The following is a 21,799-nucleotide window of genomic DNA, read 5'->3' on the forward strand; positions in this document are numbered from 1 at the left end:
ACTGCACTGGAGTGTCAGCCTGGATAATGTCCGGAATTTTGCGGTCAGCGGCGAAGCGACAGCGCTCGCCGTTGACCTCGCAGAAAGCTGCCCGCAAAGATCTAGCGAGCTGCTGTGTGGCGTGAAATTCAGCTCCCCCGACCTTTGTTTGAATCTGGCACAATCAGCCAATCAAGCGAATCCTAAGCGTCAGCAACAGTGATGTCATCAAGCTGGCGAAGCAGCCAATCACGGTGGCATAGTGGTTAGCACTGTTGCCTCACAGCGCCAGGGACCCGGGTTCGAATCCGGCCTCGGGCGACTGTCTGTGCGGAGTTTGCACATTCTCCCCCGTGTTTGCGTGGGTTTCTCTCCGGGTGCTCCGGTTTCCTCCCACAGTCCAAAGATGTGCAGGTTAGGTTGATTGGCTATGATAAATGAACCCCTTAGTGTTAGGGGGATTAAAATACGTGGGGCTACGGGGATAGGGTGGGATATGTGTTGGTGTAAGGGGTTACGGGGATAGGGTGGGATATGTCGGTGCAGGCTCGAATGCGCAAGTGGCCTCGTATGGGATGGCCTCTATCTGCATGTGTTCTCTATTTCGTGAATTTCTGTGAACCTCACAGACAGCAAACAGGAAGTAAAATGCTAAGTTACTTTTTATAAATTTCACAGAGAGCGAAATAAAGATTGAGACATACACATATGATTAAGGTCGAAGCTGAAATATCATAAACAAACATATTATATAAAAAACTTGTAATTCTAATCATATTAGTGGAAAAATTGGACATTCCACAAATATAAAATTAGTATAGTTCAGGGCCAGAACAGTTGTTCAGCAGTCAGTACACCATTAAAAACCCAATTACACCTCTTTCAACAAGACTTAAAGTTTTAAGGGGTTTTTAACAGCGATATTCCATCGTGAAAGGGGAAGTTTTCATCCTTATACAGGGAAACTCTCGTTTAAATGGCACCTAAATATCTGGAATTCTCTATTAACCGGCAAAATTCATACACCGAAAACAACACCTCAATAACTGGGAAATGTTGCCGAGTCCAAGTCTCCCGCGGTGGCCGAGTTAGTCAGTGGGGGTAGTTCTCCAAACTGCTACTACTCGGCTTCTTGGCGTTGTTGGAAGTCCGAACACCTCAATAACAGAAGTCTGACTCTCCCGCGCTGCTGGGAGTACCCCAATTACTGTATACTGCACATTTCTTGATTTTTTTATTTTTGTTTGTTAAAAATAGCCTCAGTAGGTAACTCTCTCGTCATCCGAAATTTTTAATCAACCGGCACCCGTCCCAGTCCCGTCGGTGCGCGGTACCAAAGAGTTTCCTGTATGTGATTTCAACTGATTGCTGGCTCTGGGGAGTTCCACAGTGCAGCCTGTGATGGCGCAGTGATTGATTGACTGCAACTTCAGGATTTCCACGTTTATCTGTGCAGCGTTAAATCCTGAAGTTGTGGTCAGTTTCAGAGGGGTAATGATGGCAAATGCTGATAGTTTCACCGATCAGTTACCACCGCAGCAAAATCCAGGCCCATGCATTTACGTTTCTTGGAGCGGGGCTCGAAACTCATAACCGTCTGGCTCAAAGGTGAGAGTGCTACCGTTAGGCCATGGCTGACACCGAAACAGCAACTTGTTTAAACTGAATATCTGATGCCAGTAATGAGACATGATTAACACGTTTGTCTGTGATTTTGTTGTTGATGAGTTATCCTGGCAGCCTCCTTATGATGATACTAGCTGAAGTGCCCGGCGGTGCCTGAGGCTTTTTCGAGGGCATGTTGTTGTTGGAAGAGAGAGAGAGAGAGCGACTGGGGGGGGGGGGGGAGGGAGGGAGGGCGGGGGGGGGATGGGGGAAGGGAGGGCGGGGGTGGCGGGGGGGGGAAGGGAAGGGGGAGGGGGGGAAGGAGAGGGGAAGGAGGGGGAAGGGACAGGGGGGGAAGGGGCGAGGGGGGGGCGAGGGGAGGGAGGGGAGGGATGAGGGGGGAACGGGGGGGGGGGAGGGGGGAAGGGGAGGGAGGGCGGGGGGGACCCCCCCAAGGGCCGCGGCCCCCCCCCGCCGAGGTGAAGACCGCCGATTGCGCGCGCAGCAGGAGCTGAGACACGGCATCTCTCTCTGGCTCGGGGCCGGTCGGGCGGCCGGTTGTCAGGGTAACCGTGACGCTGACCAAGCCACCCCCCCCCCCCGGCCCGAGCCAGAGAGAGAGACGCCGCGTCTCAGCTGCTCCTGCTGCGCGCAGCCCCACCCCGCGCGCCCCGAGCGCGCGCGCCCCCCCCCGAGGGTCGCGCGGCCCCCCCCCCCGGCCCCCCCCCGAGATGAAGACCGTCGATTGCGGCTGTGCGAGACGGCCGGGGGGCCCGGTTGCCAGGGTGACGCTTGACGCTCAGCAAGCCCCGCCCCCCCTCGTGGCAGAGCCGCAACCAACGATTTTTCAGAAGTGCCTTCATGGTCCTAGCGCGGGCCGCATTAAGGCGGCGCGGCGGCCGGCCGCTTTCCCGGCGGCCGCCTGCCCGCACCTCCCTCCCCGGACTCCTCCACCACCCCCCCGCGGCACAGATGTGTGTGGGCCGAGAGCCCGGCACTTCTCCGAGGTGCCGGGCTCATTTTTTCCCCGAATCCAACGGCGCAGCGGCCGCGGCCTGCAGGCAGCTCCTCCTTAACAGAAGGAGGAGGCCTGCAGTACCCCAGCCTGCCGCAACCGCATCGGTGCCGCAGCGGGGGATTAGCGCCGCAATCCTGCAGTCAGCGCCACATTGGGAGGCGCTGACACCCTCCAGTAGCGCCCGCAGCCGTCTGGGCGCGGCGCTACTGAATTTTTGGCACGCGCAGCGGGACTTAGCGCCGGCGCAAAATTTCCGGCGCTAAAGCCCTGGCGCGGCGCCCAACTCAATTTCTAGGCCTATGTGTTTTAAAAGCAATGTTTTTTTTAAAGACGCAGAAAGCGGGAAAAAGAAAGGAAAAGTTTGGAATCAAGATGGCGGCGACTCACCTCGGTTCAGAACGATAAAGCCCGGCCACACACGCACCGATTGGCCCGGCGGCACACGCCAGCAACCCGGCGTACGATTGGTCGAGCTCGAGGTCACTCTGTCGCTAATGAGCGGATAATGAGATGCTAATGAGCGGAACGTTGAAGGTTTTTGGGATACCGCTGGCGCGAGATTTAGCCCGGCCGAAACGTAAATACGCTTAAAAACCGTCTCGGAAAGCGTAAGCTTTCTTTGGAGGTAACGCGCGCGTAGGGTATGCCCTGTAACTTTCGAGCGCATAGCCCAACAGAGCACGCAGCAGCGATGACAGACAGAATGACAGACAGACAGACAGACAGACAGATGTACCGATTTATATATATAGATTAATTGCCTCAACTAAAGGCTGTGACACTTCCTGTGTATCGGAAAGTACTGATTACAGTTAATTTCTCATTGCTATAGCTAAAGGTGAAGCAGGCGGGAGTTAATATCCAGAAGCATGTGCCAGGACTACAAACAATGGACATTAGAGTCGGTGAATGTTTCAGTCTCACCCATCCAGCAGTGCCCTTTACCCTTTCCAACATAAGGAAATTTATCAACAGTCAGTTTGTATTGAAAACGCAGCGAGAGATGATGCCGGAGTCTTGGAAAACTCAACCGATGCTGAAACTCCGAGGTACTGCAGAAACCTTAGCCCCTTGTACGGGTACAGCAGAAACCTTAGCCCCTTGTACAGGTACTGCAGAAACCTTAGCCCCTTGTACAGGTACTGCAGAAACCTTAGCCCCTTGTACAGGTACTGCAGAAACCTTAGCCCCTTGTACAGGTACTGCAGAAACCTTAGCCCCTTGTACAGGTACTGCAGAAACCTTAGCCCCTTGTACAGGTACTGCAGAAACCTTAGCCCCTTGTACAGGTACTGCAGAAACCTTAGCCCCCTTGTACAGGTACAGCAGAAACCTTAGCCCCTTGTACAGGTACTGCAGAAACCTTAGCCCCTTGTACAGGTACTGCAGAAACCTTAGCCCCTTGTACAGGTACTGCAGAAACCTTAGCCCCTTGTACGGGTACAGCAGAATCCTTAGCCCCTTGTACAGGTACTGCAGAAACCTTAGCCCCTTGTATGGGTACTGCAGAAACCTTAGCCCCTTGTACAGGTACTGCAGAAACCTTAGCCCCTTGTACGGGTACAGCAGAAACCTTAGCCCCTTGTACAGGTACTGCAGAAACCTTAGCCCCTTGTACGGGTACAGCAGAAACCTTAGCCCCTTGTACAGGTACTGCAGAAACCTTAGCCCCTTGTACAGGTACTGCAGAAACCTTAGCCCCTTGTACAGGTACTGCAGAAACCTTAGCCCCCTTGTACAGGTACAGCAGAAACCTTAGCCCCTTGTACAGGTACTGCAGAAACCTTAGCCCCTTGTACAGGTACTGCAGAAACCTTAGCCCCTTGTACAGGGACTGCAGAAACCTTAGCCCCTTGTACAGGTACTGCAGAAACCTTAGCCCCCTTGTACGGGTACAGCAGAAACCTTAGCCCCTTGTACAGGTACTACAGAAACCTTAGCCCCTTGTACAGGTACTGCAGAAACCTTAGCCCCCTTGTACAGGTACTGCGGAAACCTTAGCCTCTTGTACAGATACTGCAGAAACCTTAGCCCTCTGTACAGGTACTGCAGAAACCTTAACCCCCAACCCTCTGTACAGGTAGTGCACAGCCCTTAGTTGACCTGTACAAGTAGTGCTCAGACTCTGTCCCCCCTGTACAGGTACCGACCAGCCCTTCGTCCACCTGTTCAGATACTATACAAACTTTCAGCTAGTAGCAGGCTCGCCAAATATCGTTCTGCCAGTCTCCCGCTAAACTCTGGCAGGACACTGGTGAATCTCCTGGGAAGATGGCGGAGACTCAATCTGGTTACACCGAGTCTCTTCTGCCTCCTGGAGTTTGGCCTTGCCTTGCAAGGGGCGGAGCTTCAGTCCATCCCTTCAAAGGCAAATGACAGGAGGGGGTGGGGCTAGCGATGGGGACTCCCTAAGCCAGGAATTCCTGCCCCGACTCATCAGTCGGGACCTGGAATTGTAATGGGGGCTAAAATGCTGAGTGAGTAGAGGCTTAGCCGTCTCTACAAGGGCTTGTAATCCAGAGAACGTGAGTTCAAATCCTACCATCGCAGTTTGAGAATTGGAATTCAGTTTATTAAAATAATAATCTGGAAATAAAAACCTGGTATCAGTAAAAGTGACCATGAAGGTGTTGGAATGTCATAAAAACCAACTGGTTCACTGATGTCCTTGAGGGGAGGAAATCTGCTGTCCTTACCCGGTCTGGCCTACATGTGACTCCAGTCCCACACCAGAGGGGTTGACTCTTCATTGTCCTCTGGTGTGGCTCAGCAAGCCACTCAGCCACCACCTTCTCAGGGCAACTAGGGAAGGGCAATACATGCCGGCCTCGCCAGCGATGCCCACATCCCTAAAATTAATATATCTTTAAAAATGTAGACCCTGCAGGCAAGCAGCGTGGACCCCCCAAAGACCACCCAAATTTTGTTCAAATAATAGCTGGGGTCAGGGTGAGGTGGTGGAGAGGAGGAGGGGGTGGGTCTGATCAACCCCCCTGCAATGGGCAGGCAAGCACTGGAGATGTGCCCACTGTGGTGCTTGTGCCAACCCGTCCTATGCAAATGAGGTGGCCTCTCACTGACTCGGGTGAGGTAAGCACCGGAGGGCACCGGAGGGCGTGATCCCAGCCTAACCACTGGGACCTTAACCCATAGAACTTTGGGGCAATAGCATCTATCGCGAAAAGCATCACAAGGATTCCAGGTTGCATTTTACATGCAACGTTTCATTATTTTACCAGTTGGTATAACTCTGATCCAGGATGGGTTTTTCTCTCTCTCTCTCTCAGGACAGATGCTGTGGATGGAATCAATCCAGTGCATGATTTACCTGTGCTCGCCACAATTGCGCTGTCTCCAAGAACTGGAGGAGAGGAGGATGTACATCGCCGACATCGCCCAGCACGACACAACCCGAGACCTCATCCTCCTCAACCAGCAGAGGCTGGCTGAGATCGAGCTGTCCAATCAGCTCGAACGCAAGAAGGAGGAGCTGAGGATCCTGTCCAAGAACCTGGAGGTGGAAAAGAAGAAAACCGAGGTGTTGCTGTATGCCATGCTCCCCAAACATGTGGCTAATCTGCTCAAGGAAGGCAAGCGGGTAGAAGCAGGTAGGACTATCTCTTACAATTTCAACGCTGCAAGGTCCGCAGGAAGATGAATCAAAATCGAACTTGCATTTCTATAGCGTCTTTCAGGGTCTCAGGATGTCCCAAATCACATCACGGCCAATTAAGTACTTTTTGAAGTGTAATCACTGTTGTAATGTAGGAAGCATGGCACCAATTAGCGCACAGCAAGGTCCTGTTGTGTCTACCTAGACACAATTTAGGACTCAGAACTCAGAGATTCAAACATGAAGTGCTTTATTGGAAGGAAAGGAAGTTCTGGGAAGTTCTGAAGAAAGAGAGCTAAACTTAACAGAGAACACCCAACCATTTATCTCCTGTGACAGCGCCACCACAGGTGGGAGGAGAACACACAATAGAACACACAATACATAACATTTCCTCCCCTCTTAAATGGAAGGTCCACAGTATTCCTCAACAGGTAAGTTACTTTCAATGCACTCAATGAACCTAGGGTAGAGGTAGACTGCCTCAACCCCTGACTTTACCCTGGGGTTTATTCTGCCCCAGTCTTGTGGGTAAGTCACTAAGCCTACAGATCCAAGCGTCTTGGAGGCCACCGCTCTCTGACAGGATACCGGCGGTCATCGCTGGCTTCCACAGCAGTAGGCATTGACACAGGCCTGGATGGAGAAGGTGCCTTTGTCAGTCGAAAGTCAGGAGTTTGCACAGGTGGAACAGTCTCTTTGACTTCCTGTGTTGGAGAAGAGCACTGTGGCAAAGGATGCTGGTTTGCGGTATCATCCGGAAACAGTTCAGGCCAACCAGCCGTTGGAGCCTCTGTGGCTGTCTCTGCTCCTAGCAACAGTTGATCTGTGTGTCTTCTCCAGACGACGTCCTCAGCAGTCTCAACCGTGTAAGACACAGGGCCCGTCTGCGCGATCACCGTAGCAGGAACCCATTTCGGTCCAGTGTTGTAGTTTCGAGCTAGGATGTGCTCTCCAGGGTGAAACCGTCTCTCCTTGGCTCTTTTCTCTCTCTTTTCAACTTGAGCTTGTTGTTGACAATGGACAACCTGTTCTGCCCTTGGAGGTTTGAGTAAGTCAAAACTTGTCCGCAACTGCCTCTTCATCATGAGCGAAGCGGGGGAAGTTTTGGTTGTGGCATGCGGCTCGTTCCTGTAGGACAACAGGAAGCTGTTCAGACGTTGGTGGATTGAGCCCTGACCTTGCGATGCCTTCAAGGCGTGCTTCAAAGTTTGCACAAACCTTTCTGCCTGGCCGTTAGTAGAGGGATGATAGGGCGCAGACCTGATGTGTTGGACACCATTCACATGCAGGAAGGTTGCAAACTCCTGTGATACAAATTGTGGACCGTTGTCACTTACGAGTTGTTCCGGTGAGCCATAACGGCTGAACATCTCACCAAGTTTCTCAATTGTTTTCTCTGCCGTGGTAGACCTCATCACAGCGACCTCCGGCCACTTGCTACGAGCGTCCACAACCACCATAAACATCTTCTCTTCGAAAGGACCGGCGAAGTCCACATGTACTCGCTGCCACACTTCTGCAGGCCAATCCCAGGGGTGTAGGGTTGCCAGCTGTGGAACATTCCGGACCCTTTGACATGGGGAACATGTTTTGGCTTTCTCCTCAATATTCCCATCGAGACCTGGCCACCAGAAGTAGCTTCTTGCCATTTCCTTCATCCGAACCATCCCACTGTGGCCTGTATGAAGTTGTTGCAGTATAGGTTCCCTCAGAGGTGGCGGAATGATGACACGGCATCCCCAAAGAAGACAACCTACCTGGACGGAGAGCTCATTTCTTTTTGAAACGTAAGGTTTCAAACTAGGAGAATCTCCTATAGCTCTCCCTTGAATGACATCGTCCATTACCTCAGACAGGACTGGATCGTTGCGGGTGTACCTTCGCACCTGAACTGCAGTGACAGGTGCTCCCTCCACTTGTCTAAAGTAGAAGATGTCCATCTGACGAGGCTCTGGGGGAGTAACAAGCAAGGGTAGCCTCGAGAGACCGTCTGCGTTGCCGTGCAAGTCTGATTTGCGATATTTGATGTTGTATGTGTGTCCTGACAACAGTAAAGTCCACCTTTGCATCCTGCTTGCAGCGAGAGACGGAATTCCGGTGTGGGGCCCGAAGATTGAAGTCAATGGACAGTGGTCCGTCAGGAGTGTGAACCTTCTCCCAAACAGGTACTGATGAAATTTTCGAATTCCAAAAATGATTCCCAAGGCCTCGCGCTCGATCTGCGCATAGTTACTCTCGGCCTTGTTCAAGGTGCGTGATGCGAAGGCGATAGGTTTCTCTTCACCCGAAGGCATGATGTGGGATATGACTGCTCCCACACCATATGGTGATGCATCACATGCTAGCTGCACGGGCAGCTTTGGGTCGAAGTGTGTCAGGACCTCCGATTTCAGCAATGCTTTCTTTGCTTGGGCGAAAGCTTCGTTGCACAGTTCAGTCCATTTCCATGTTTTGCCTTGACATAGCAACTGATGTAACGGCTTCAGCAATGTTGCTAAGTCTGGAATAAACTTCCCATAGTAGTTAAGTAGCCCCAGAAATGAACGTAACTGGCTCACATTCTGGGGTGCTGGGGCCTCCACGATCGCCTTGACCTTTGACGGCGCCTTATGCAGGCCAGTAGCGTCAATCACATGCCCCAGGTACTCAACTGAAGACTGAAAGAATTCACATTTGTCTTTACGAACTCTGAGTCCGTACTCTTTCAGTCGTTGTAGTGTCGCATCCAAGTTCAGAAGATGATCCTCCTCATTTGTCCCAGTGGCAAGGATGTCGTCCAGGTAGCACTGGACTCCTGGCAGTCCACTCAAAATCTGATCCATTGCCCTTTGGAATAGAGCAGGGGCCGACTTAATTCCAAACGGAAGGCGGCAGTACCTGTATAGCCCCTTGTGTGTCACAATTGTCAGCAGCTCCTTTGATTTGTCATCGACATGCATTTGTAGATAAGCCTGGCATAAGTCTATTTTGCTGAACTTTTGCCCTCCGGCCAGGCCCGTAAAAAGAGGGTACTGTTCCGCAGACAGCACCGGGTTAATAGTCACTTTAAAATCCCCGCAGATTCGAACAGATCCATCCTTTTTCCGGACAGGAACAATGGGTGTGGCCCATTTGCTCACGCTCACAGGCTCCAGGACTCCATTCTCGACTAAGGCCTCCAAGTTAGCCTCAACTTTTGGCCTAATTGCATAGGGTACAGGTCGGGCTTTGTGAAACTTCGGCTTGCTATCAGGTTTAATGTCCAGTCTAACGCTGATCTTTTTCATGCTCCCAAGTTCCCCATTGAAGAGTTCTGCATGTTTGTTTAACACTGCAGTCAGACCTGACTCCTCTTTTGACATCATGCGGACTGCAGGCCAGTCCAGTGTGATTTTCTCTAGCCACGCACGTCCCAGTAGCGATGGGTAATTTCCCTTTACCACATATAGTGGCAGTTTTGCAGTCTGTCCGTTCAATTTAACTGTCACCTCAATGACGCCTCTCATGGCCACAGGTTCGCCGGTATGCGTCTTTAGCACAATGTTTGTTGGCTGAAGGGTAAGATGCTTTAGCATTTTGTTGTAGACAGTGTCTGAAACAAGGGACACAGCCGCGCCTGTGTCCACCTCCATCCGCACTGATTGTCCCTCCACCAGTGGTGACACCCAGTAGCCATTTGAATCACCTGCAACCGTCAGTATGTGCACCTCTCCCTCCTCAGAGGTGTCGCTCCCCTGTTTTGCTTGTTCCATCATACTGCACTGAATGAACACTCTTTTTCCTCTCTTGTCCAAATACAGACATTTTGCTTCCATGCTTCCCAGCTCTGTCTGTTCTTTTTTTACCTCTACAGGCGCGTTCAATGTGACCCTTTTTGCCACAATTTTGGCATTCCAGCTCCGTGCACCAGCAGTCATTAGCGTGATGGCCCGTTTTCCCACAACGGTAACATGTGCCATTCCACGCACCTTTAGGCTCAGACGACACCTTGTGAACTCTCCCTGTTGAACTCAACTGGTGAGCCTCCTTTTCCGCCATCTCCATGGAGACACTAACTTCAATGGCCTTTTCGAGAGTAAGGTTGTCCTCAGTAAGAAGGCGCTTCTGTGTGGCTGCATTTTGCAGACCACACACAAGTCTGTCTCTAATGGTGTCATTCAGCACCTCCTTGAACTGGCAGTGTTCCGACAACCTTTTTAAAGCAGCAATAAACATCGTCACTGATTCCCCCTCCTCTTGTTTCCGTTTGTGAAATCGAAATCTCTCAGCAATAACCAGAGGTTTTGGTGAAAAATGTGCTCCAAGAATTTCCACTAGTTGCTTATATGTTTTAGTTCCTGGCTTATCTGGCTGCACGAGGCTGCGAAGTAAATTGAATGTCTTTGGCCCGATTACACTCAAAAAGGTAGGCACGACCTTTTCATTTGCCACCGCATTCGCCAATACAAAATAGTCAAAACGTTCCGTATATGCGCTCCATTGCTCCACATTTTCATCGAAATCACCGATGTTTCCTAATATAGTAGCCATCTCACATTTCAAATTAAATTTTCTGTTTACTCACTGCACCCGTAATGTACGCAGATTCATCCTCTCCTCGTTGCCACTTGTTGTGTCTACCTAGACACAATTTAGGACTCAGAACTCAGAGATTCAAACATGAAGTGCTTTATTGGAAGGAAAGGAAGTTCTGGGAAGTTCTGAAGAAAGAGAGCTAAACTTAACAGAGAACACCCAACCATTTATCTCCTGTGACAGCGCCACCACAGGTGGGAGGAGAACACACAATAGAACACACAATACATAACAGGTCCCACAAACAGCAGTGAGGTAAATTACTCTGTCTTAATGACTAATTGGCCGTCTTTTGTCTCTTTACTAGTCCTATCACCATCTCGTCTCGTTTTGAATACCTCTTAATGTCTCTTCACTTCTCTTTTGTTCTCTCATCCCCATTTCCCAGCCCCCAAACTGGCCTTTTAATCTGTTTCATTTCCTGTACTTTTTCTCCATCCTGACGAAGGGTTTCGATCTGAAATGTTGACTCTATTTCTCTCTGCACGGATGTTGCCTGGCCTGCTGAGTTTTTCCAGCATTTTCTGTTGTTATTTTTGACTAAAACACATTATCTGGCCATTTTCACATTGCTGTTTGTGGAATCTTGCTGTGTGCAAATTGGCTGCCACGTTTCCTGCATTATAACAGTGACCTACCATTGTTCAGCTGATATGCCCATCCCCTGCTTTCCCACACCAATTGGAAAGTGAACAGATTCTTCATTATCCAATTGGATGATTCTTGACAAACAGCCTTTTTCACATCCCCAATATCTTTATAACTAATAAACAAAAGTGTTCAAAGAAAATGGAAAATAACACACTATGGGGGAGAAATTCATTATAGCCCAGGAATGGGCGCTAACTTTGGGAAAGTTTGAGATTTAGCGCCAGGCGCTAATGAATCTCGCTGTAAGCAAAATTCAGTGTCATCGCTCAAAGAAAGGATGGAAGCGCTAAATCAAGCGCTAACGGCCTAGCTCAGTGACGTTACAATCAAATCGCTAACCAATATCAGGTGCAGTCTAATCGCAAGTCATCATTGCCACAGGCTCTTTCCAGTTCTTAAAGGGGAGGTTCATTGATGCTGCAGAACCTCATTCTCAGCATTGTTGGCTGTGAACCTGTGTCAGCAAGCAGGAGCAGGCCAAGTCCAAGGAGCCGGATGATTCAACCAGCTGTACTCGTGGCAGACCCATGGTCCAGGGAGAGAGCCCGCAGATTTTCGGACCAAGCATTGGAGGCATTGGTTTTCATTGGCATTGTGGAGAGACGGAGGGCGGTGCTCTACCCAGCAGAGGCAGGAGGCACTCGCCGCAAGTCTTCCGTGCCATGTGGAGGGAGGTTGCCCATCAGATCTCGGCAGCACTGTGGTCCCCAGGACCCACACACCATGCAGGAAGAAATTTAATGACCTCACTTGGGTGGTCAGGATGAGTCAATGCCTCAACAAATGCTACTGTCTGAACCACAGTCTGCACACACTGCCCAAAGCACCACATCCCCAGCACTCACCCACCAACAATCTCTACCTACCAACACTCACACCCACATCTCACACCTTGCACACAATGACAGCTATTCAACTATGGCAGGCACATCCCACAAACACATTGCTCCACACTCACTCACATACTTTCCTTTCTCTTGCAGGCCAAGGTGGCTCACAACAGGAGGGAGCAGGAGCGCACAGGCGGGGGACAAGGTGACACCCAACCACTGTCTGCGCTGGAGAATAGAGTGCTGCAGATTATTGGGCATCAGGTGGCGAGCGCCGTGGCAACCGGCGACGTTGACTCCCTTGGGGACAACAACGGTATGTTCATCCCTACTCCTTCTTCACATTCCACTTCCCCCTCACCCCACAAGCCTTTCCCAGTTTCCAGCTAATCACGCTGTCTCCATGCATTTCTCTGTTCCTGCCCCCCTCCCCGCACCTTAACCCGACTCTTGCATCTTTATGCTTTCAGATAATCAGCAAGCACCTGAGCAGCCTATCCCTGAGGGTACCGTAGAGAGCGAGGCGGGAGAAGAGGAGGAGGAAGAACACACCGCGTCACTGCATGTCTCACCCGCAGGCACCAGCTCAGATACTGGCACTACGCATTCTTTAGAGGCTGGTATAGTAGTGAGATCTGCACAGGGTGATGCACTGGGGACGAGCAGGCTGCAGCAAGGCCAGGGGGAAAGGGTAGCTTGAGGGCCAGCTCCCCAGAGGGCGAGTTCGCGTGCGAGTTCTGCAGCACAGGACTCAGATGATGACCTTAATGGGGAGGCCTTTAGAAGAAGGGTGATGGGATGCACACGGAGATGATAGGTGCAATGGCAAGGGTGCCTGAGAGCCTGACAGCAATGGTAAGGAGCGTGGAGGAGTCCGCCTCCAACATTGTACAGAGCTCTGCGCACACCATGGAGCCCATCATTTCCAGTCTGGAAAGGATGGTGGACTCCCAGAGAGACCGTGGCGACCCAGACCTGATGCCACATGTGATGGGCGATCTGGCAGCTTCCATTGCAGCACAGGCAGAAGCAACGGAACTGCTTAGCACTGTAATGCAGTCTATGGTTGGTGTCATTCAATCTCAGACTGCTCTCATGCAGACTCAGCTTGATGCCACGCAAGCTCTGACTGCTGCCATTGTGGCTGGGTCTACCACCGTTGACCAAGGCTTTCACGGTGTCGCAGCAGGCCAGCAATCTGTGCTCCAACAGATTGCTAGGGATGCTGAGGTGCTGCCCTGGAGGAGTGGCAGTGGGTCAGCAGGGCAGGAACCCACTGTCCTCTCTCAGGATGACAGCATTCCTGCTCCCACCACTGCCACTCTGACATTGCCCTTGTCGCTGCCTGTCATCCAGCCAGCCCAGACTGCTGCTGCCAATGCTAAGGTGGTGCAGTCTACAGCCTGGCCTTCTAGGTCCAGAGCTGGTCGAGGGCGTCCTGCAAGGCCATCTGAAGTCTCCCGCATGGACACTCAGCAGTCTTCCGCCAGCCCTGCTGCAGCCACTGGGCCAACACTTCGTAGGAGCACTAGAGTAGGCAAAGGCATGAAAACGAGAGGCACTAAGGGATTGCACAAGGGTAAATAGCTAATATTGTTGTAAATATGTATTCACTGATTTTTTATAAATTTATTAATTCAGTTTGGATTCTTTTGTGGTAAGTCTCATTTCAGCTTTGCGCTGTGATAAGGCCTGCGACAGGGATGGAATGATGGGGATGTGGTGCGCAACGGGGATCTGGAGTTTAATTTATTGGAGCCGCAGTCTGATGAGGCGGTCATGGACCGCCCTTCCGGAAGTCCGAATGAGTGGCTGCCTCCTCCCTCACTCCTGTTCCTCCTCCTCCTCCTCATCCCCCTCATCTTCCTCTTCTCCCTCTTCCTCCTCATGATCCCTTTAAGTAGCGCCCCTGGAGCTGGCCACCGACTGCTTCACGCCTTCTCTCCCTGTCGCTGTCCGGGCGAGGTGCTAAGGCAGGGGGCGATAATCAATTTTGCAGATCAGGTGCCCAGTGAGCGTTGCACACTCACTGATGTCACGATCTGCCTGGCGCTGATGTCCCTGGTGCTAACTCGTAGTGGCGGCACTACGGGCGGTGCCGAATTTGGTGTGGGGCGCTGGATTCACCTCGCCGCGGCGCTACTGCCTCAGTGCCCTATTAGTGCCCCCGCCAGGTGCTAACTGGAGGCACCAAGGTACCAAATATCTCCCCCTAAGTTTTTTAATAATTTTTCTCCTGGGCTTGCTTGTAGCAGTGTCCGGGAGATTAATCCTTAATTCCTGGAGACTCCAGGACAATCCTGGATGATTGGCCACCCTCATGCTAACGTTCCCTGTGGCTGGGCATGAATCTAACATCACCAATCCATCCAAAATCAAATTCCATTGATTACAAAGTATTACAAAGTATTTACAGCACCAAAACTGGCCATTCGCCCAACTGGTGCATGCCAGTGTTTATGCTCCACATGAGCCTCCTCCCACCCCTCTTCATCTAAACCCATCAACATATCCTTCTATACCTTTCTCCCTCATGTATTTATCTAGCTTCCTCTTAAATGCATCTATGCTATTTGTCTCAACCACTCCATGTTGTAGCAAGTTCCACATTCTAACCACTCTCTGGGTAAAGACGTTTCTCCTGAATTGGTGTTTATTTTTTAAATGAAAGTTGCTCATCAGCCTCCGGGCAGGTGGGGGTGATTGACGTGGTGACATGGGTCTGTGCTTTGCTTCAGGAGATTTCAAAGAATGCACCATCCTCTTCAGCGACGTAGTGACTTTTACCAACATCTGTGCCGCCTGTGAGCCTATCCAGATTGTCAACATGCTCAACTCCATGTACTCCCGGTTTGATCGCATAACGACAGTCCATGATGTTTACAAGGTGAGTAGCACGCCATTAGCACCCAACAAAAGTGAAGGTCCCAGAATGGAAACCACCAGCCCCGTCTCTGTAAACCCTGGAGTTTTTGATTGGGCAAGAAAATATACTGTTAGATAAATACAAAAAGATACATTAAAGGTAAAAGTCTGGACCTCCAGGTAGAAGTAGAGACCAGTTGAAATCATAGAATCTTACAGCACAGAAGGAGGCTCATTCACCTATTGTGCCTGTGCCAGCTCGTTGAAAGAGCTATCCAATGAGTCCCACTCCCTGCTCTTTCCCCATAGCTCTGCAAATTTTTCCTTTTCAAGTATATATCCAATTCCCTGTTGAAAGTTACTATTGAATCTCCTTCCACCATCCTTTCAGGAAGTGCATTCCAGATCATAACAACTCGCTGCGTAAAAATAATTTATCCTCATCTCCCCTCTCGTTCTTTTGTGGGTTGGAAAATTCCTGGCGGTTCTGGTAGTGGCTCTCCCTGCCCAATTTCCCATCACTGTTCCACGTGTGTGTGGACAGTGTAGCAGAGGAAAATCCAGCCCCAAGTTGGCCTTGCTTTTTATCTCTGGTACCAGCTTTAAGCACTCATTTTCCGTTCCCTCTGCACAAACTGACTTGCTGTGTGTTTCCAGACTTTTCTTCTGGTATTTTTATTTAATTTGATGAACACAGTGTTGACTGTCGGTAGTGGGTTGAGGGCAGGGGCGCCGCTAAGACTTTGCAACCCGTGCCAAGCAGTGGCTGGGAGCGGCTCTGGTGAAAGGACACCTACACAATGTTAGTAGCTGATCCCTCATCGATTTGTCATCTGTTTTTATATTATCTATCTGAAACACACCTTTACACGATCAAATGTGTGCGGATTTGACACCAGGTTAAGTCGGTAGTATTTAGTATCATTGGGGTAGAAATTTGTCTAGGCCTGTTTTCGGGCCTAGTATCAGGGCAGCACGCGATCCAACCGGGAGGTCAAGGATGGCCTGAAATTGGATCTCGGGCCTCATTTCAATAATTCAGGGGAGCTGCCGGCGCCTGTCTGGCCTTCACATGCTTTGTGAGAGATTACTTTTTTTTTAACTTTAATGCTAATTTTGGGAAAAGGTGTGGAATGTTACAGAACTCCACAAGAGGAAATACCCACAAACTACGATTAGGCCCGGGAAAATGGTAAATTCATGTCATTTTGTGCTCGTGGTCCGGAGATCCTCCCAGTCTTGAAATGGATAAACCGGCACCTCACTTGAGGATCTGTTCCATCAGGATTAAGGTACAAAACTCTCTTGAGAACTGCTGACTGTTTTGATATGTAAATGAATGTGCTTTGGACTGTGTGTAGGTTGAAACCATTGGAGATGCCTACATGGTCGTCGGAGGGGTGCCCATTGCTGTTGCAAGCCACGCGGAGAGAGTCGCCAACTTCGCTTTGGGAATGAGAATGGCTGCAAGAAGGGTAAAGAATCCGGTTACTGGAGACCCTATTCAGGTACAAAGACACATCCCCCGCCATCCTGTTCAGAGACCTGGTTCAGGATCGGGCGTGACTCTCGCATTGACACGTAGAAGGTGTACAGTTGCTGAATAAGGAATAGCAGCAATTACTGGGATTGGTTGTAGCCTGTGGGCTGTGGGTCGCTGTCGAACTGCAGGCACATTTCATCAGTCTGTGTGTAACGACAACCTGAGGAACGTTACGTGACAAGACCAGGACGACAAGTCCTCACCAAGAGGCCGACACTGTTTCAAATTTCAAAGACATTAATATAAAGTCAAAGTCATAAATATTCCGAATACAATTCAAAATTCACACTTTGGGAGGTTTGGGGATACAGATATATCACAAACAATTGAACAGATTATCTCGATGCCTTGACCAATCTCCGATCCATTTTCCCACCTCAAATATAGCAGGAGATCTCCATGTATAGAGGATCGGATGGGACTATAAATCTCATGTCGGGGTCGGGTGGTGGGGGGGCGGTGGTGATTTTAACTGGGAACTGGACAGCGAGGTAGTTAAAATTGAGTGGGAGGCTTACCCGCGGGCCCAAATTTCAGGCGGCAAGGACACCCGCCCGAAGCTGGCGGGGTCCGTCTTTAAATATGCAGATTGGGACCGGTCGGCCATTTTAACCTGAGGCCTGCACGGGGGAAATGGCTGTGGCTTTCCCAACAGGATGAAGCTGGTGGGAGGAGTGTCAGCAGGAGAAGAGGGCCCTCCAGGTGTGTTTATTTATTTCCTTGGCGGGGCCAGGAGGAGCAGGAGTGTTCCTCCAGGCTCCACAAGGGAAGTGTAGGCCTCCCCTTCCCTCCCTCGATATGCCCAATTTTAACGGCCGAGCAGCCTCTTCCCGACGACTTCCTGGGCATTCTGGTCAGCAAGGTGGCCAGTGGCATGTTCATGAGGCCCAGCCGTTAAAATCAACGGTCTTCCCATTGCCAATCCTGAGCAGGCCGACAGCTCACTAGGCCGCTTTCCCAACCAGGAGTTTAAATTCCCCCCACCATCTCTGGTGTTATTTTTCAGATACTGCTTTCCCATTTAAGAGTCCCTAGCATGGACTGTCAGCTGGGGACCCCCAGTCCAACGTTGGTAGGGCACTGACTGTTAGTCCTGGCTACATTTCCGCGGTCAGCCTTATTGGCATGTGATGGGGTGGCTCCTGGCATTAATAACACCACTTATTGGAAATGCACCAGTTTGTGGGCAAAAAATCCGTCAACCTGTTTGGATGCAATTTCCTTGTCCTCCATTTTTAAGCAGAAGTATCCGCCAGTTTAACAATAAAATGAATTAAACATTTAGGCCCTGAGCTTCCACGAGGGAGTTCTCCCAATCTCCCATCATAAACTCCGACAAGAGAGAGAAGGAATCCGCAGTGCAACAAATTAAATGGCCATTTTCAGCCTTTACACAGTTACCCTAGTTGGGATGGGGGGTGGGTGGTGGAAGTAGAGTTTCTCCGATCACCTGCAGGAGTTACGACAGGAGACCAGGCCAAAAATTCAAGGCTCGAGAATGATCATCTTTCACCCAACGGTATGTTAATATAAAAATACCAACCTTTGAGAAACAGGGTTCTTATGATTAATTTACGTGAGGTCTTAGTTTGAATTCTTTCTTTTCCACAATCAGATCCGAGTTGGCGTACATTCTGGACCAGTTTTGGCCGGAGTGGTTGGAGAAAAGATGCCCAGATATTGTCTGTTTGGTGACACAGTTAATACTGCCTCAAGGATGGAGAGCCATGGAGTGCCGGGCAAAATCCATCTCAGCTCGACAGCAAACAGGTAGCGACCTCTACCCGTCTCCACCCCTGCCTCATCTGCTGCTGAAACCCTCCTCCATGTCTTTATCTCCTCTAGACTCGACTATTCCAGTGCTCTCCTGGCCGGCCTCCCAATTTGCACCCTCTGTAAATTTCAGCTCATCCAAAGCTCTGCTGCCCGTGTCCTAACTCGCACCAAGCTCCATTCACCAATCACCCCTGTGCTCATAAGAACATAAGAAATAAGAACAGGAGTAGGCCATACGGCCCCTCAAGCCTGCTCGCTGACCTACATTGGCCCCCGGTCCAGCAACTTCTCGATTTTAAGATTCTCATCCTTGTTTTCAAATCCCTCCATGGCCTCGTCCCTCCCTATCTCTGTAACCTCCTCCAGGTCTACAACCCCCCGAGATGTCTGCGCTCCTCTAATTCTGGCCTCTTGCGCATCCCAGATTTTCATCGCTCCATCATTTGATCCTAACTTCTGGAATTCCCTCTCTACCTCTCTCGCCTCATTTAAGACGGTCTTTAAAACCTACTTCTTTGATCAAGCTATTGGTCAACTGTCCAAATATCTCTTTATGTGGTACCATTAGTCTACTGCAGTTGGGTTTAAGATGTGTGGACAAGCAAAAGTAGAAGATTTACTCTGCACCTGGTTTGTGCTAGACCTCACCTGGGGCATCTGGAGTGTGAAGACTGGGTGTGGAGAGTGGAGAATTCCCCAACTCAGGCATCCTCTCTCAGTCCCTCTCACCCCAACGTGACTTTGGCAGAAATGAACACTTTATTTGCGAGCAGTCTGTTTTAAAACTAAGTGGAATTGTCAAGATCGAGCGCTAGTAAAGGAATCTATTTTGTAAAATAATCCATCTTATGTTAAGCTCTAAAAGTGAAAAGCCTGCAGAGCCTTACAGTGTCTAAACAAAGGCCAGAAGCAGGTCAGGCTGCACATGTTTACATTCAGGCCTAAATTTATCACTGTTTCTCTATGCCTAGAGATTAACTTATCTGCAGCAAAGCCAACATATAATACATTCTATGCTTCACTAGAAACTGAACACCTGCTAGCCTTGTAGGGTTGCCAACTCTCCAGGATTGTCCTGGAGTCTGCTGTGAGCAACTCGGGAGAAAAATGTGTTTTTTACATTTTCTTTGAACACTTTAGTTTATTAGTTAGAAATGTATTGGAGATGGAGGAGAAAGGCTGTTTAACTGAGTGGGGTGGTGGGAGGCGGGTGGTCATGAGATAAAACCTCCAGGACTACGTCCAACCAGAGTTGGCGACCCAAGAGCCTTGGGACCACGGACGTCAGACCGAGAGCCTTGGAACCACGGACATCAGACCAAGAGCCTTGGGACCACGGACGTCAGACGGAGAGCCTTGGGGGATCGATGGTTAGAGAGCCTGGAACTTCTTGATAAAGACTGGAAAGAACTGGTGTAGTAAGAAAGATATCAAAATGGCGATAATGTGCAGTTAGAAGATAAAGAAGAAGTGTAAGAACATTTGAATCTGGCAACCAAATATCATTAGCAACTTAATCCTTTTATTGTTTTCACATAGAATTACATAGAATATACAGCACAGAAACATACCATTTGGCTTAACCAGTCCATGCCAGCGTTTATGCTCCACTCAAGCCTATTATGCTCCACTTGACCAAGTCTTTGACACATGCGATGCCTTTAAGCAGTCAACATACAGAAAAATAAACACAATTACCCCATTTCCCCTTTGGGTAGAGATGTAACCTTCGCCAATCCTTTCAATTCTGACTGTCTCTACAGATCTTTATAGGCCTCTAGTCACGCACACTGGCCTAGATGATTCATTACCCAAAAGTATTAAGAGAAATGGGGCAAAGGCAGGTACAGTATATTGAGTTAGGTTACAGATCAGCCATGAGCTCATTGAATGGCGGAACAGACTCGAGAGGCTAAATGGTCTACTCCTGTTCCTATGATGTTATTGTGAACAAATGTTATTGTGAACAAGACTCCCAGAAATGAGGTAGTTCCTATGAAACACCAGATGCCAACCTGTCTACCATCTCAGCATATAACCTTGGCCCGATTGCCCCACTTCCTATCGCTACCTTGGGCCCATTGTATTGACAAAAAAAAATCTACAGGCATGAATCACACATCCTGCACTTTCAGCAAAAGCTAATCAGCACAGTCATCTAAATTGTACCTTAATGCTGTAAACCCTAATGCATCCTGGGAATTAACAATTTTAACCATTTCATTATTTCTAGTTACAGTAAAAATCCACAAGCTATTTATAAGTAACAAGAAAGCAAAAACCTTAATCAAATGAGATTAAACCAAATTCTAACCCTATGTATATAAATGTATATATGACATGACTGGAACAGCCACATAAATACTGTGGCTACAAGAGCAGGTCAGAGGCTGGGCATTCTATGGTGAGTGTCTCACCTCCTGACTCCCCAAAGCCTTTCCACCATCTACAAGGCACAAGTCAGGAGTGTGATGGAATATTCTCCACTTGCCTGGGTGAGTGCAGCTCCAACAACACTCAAGAAGCTCAACAACATCCAGGACAAAGCAGCCCGCTTGATTGGTACCCCATCCACCACTTTAAACATTCACTCCCTCCACCACCGGTGCACCGTGGCTGCAGTGTGTACCATCTACAAGATGCATTGCCGCAACTCGCCAAGGTTTCTTCAACAGCACCTCCCAAACCCACGACCACCTAGAAGGACAAGGGCAGCAGGCACATGGGAACACCATCACCTCCAAGTGCCCCTCCAAGCCACACACATTCCTGACTTGGAAGTATATCGTCGTTCCTTCATCATCGTTGGGTCAAAATCCTAGAACTGCCTCCCTAACAGCACTGTGGGAATACCTTCACCACACGGACTGCAGCGGTTCAAGAAGGCGGCTCACCACCACCTTCTCAAGGGCAACTAGGGATGGGCAATAAATGCTGGCCTTGCCAGTGACGCCCACATCCCAGGACCGAATGTTTAAAAAGTGTGTCTACCAAAAGGAAGAGATCTAGAAGGTTGAGCTCAAGTGGTTGTAAGGTATGTTCTTCTACAGCAAGGCATTGTTTGTACTCTTGTGTTGGCTCTGAGTATCTATGTTCATTTAACCCTTAATAAACCTGCAAGTGTTTGATTCCTGCAGCCAGGACTCTTACTTGTGTCACCTGTGGCTCAATGGGTCACACTCTTGCCTCTGAGTCAGCAGGTTTTGGGTTCAAGTCCCACTCCAGAGGCTTGAGCACATATTCTAGGCTCAGCACTTCAGTGCAGTACTGAGGGAGCACTGCACTGCTAGAGGTGCCGTCTTTCAGATGAAACATTAAACTGATGCCCAGTCTGCCCTCTCAGGTGAACATAAAAGATCCCA

The 21,799-nt window shown here is 49.7% G+C and overlaps 1 protein-coding gene across 1 annotated transcript in view; it reads left to right on the forward strand.

Annotated features, from left to right (window-relative positions):
• Positions 1 to 21,799, forward strand: part of LOC147107394 (guanylate cyclase soluble subunit beta-2-like) — a 78,604-nt gene that overhangs the window by 46,481 nt on the left and 10,324 nt on the right. Inside the window, exons 9-13 of the mRNA XM_086007385.1 lie at positions 3,435 to 3,651; positions 5,890 to 6,210; positions 14,992 to 15,140; positions 16,480 to 16,626; positions 18,277 to 18,431. Of these exons, the coding sequence (XP_085863511.1) occupies positions 3,435 to 3,651; positions 5,890 to 6,210; positions 14,992 to 15,140; positions 16,480 to 16,626; positions 18,277 to 18,431 (989 nt within the window). The remainder of the gene's footprint in view (positions 1 to 3,434; positions 3,652 to 5,889; positions 6,211 to 14,991; positions 15,141 to 16,479; positions 16,627 to 18,276; positions 18,432 to 21,799) is intronic.

The sequence above is a fragment of the Somniosus microcephalus genome, chromosome 14, assembly GCF_052327205.1.
Source record: "Somniosus microcephalus isolate GS21.2 chromosome 14, FLI_Smic_1.0, whole genome shotgun sequence".
Lineage (NCBI taxonomy): Eukaryota > Metazoa > Chordata > Chondrichthyes > Squaliformes > Somniosidae > Somniosus > Somniosus microcephalus.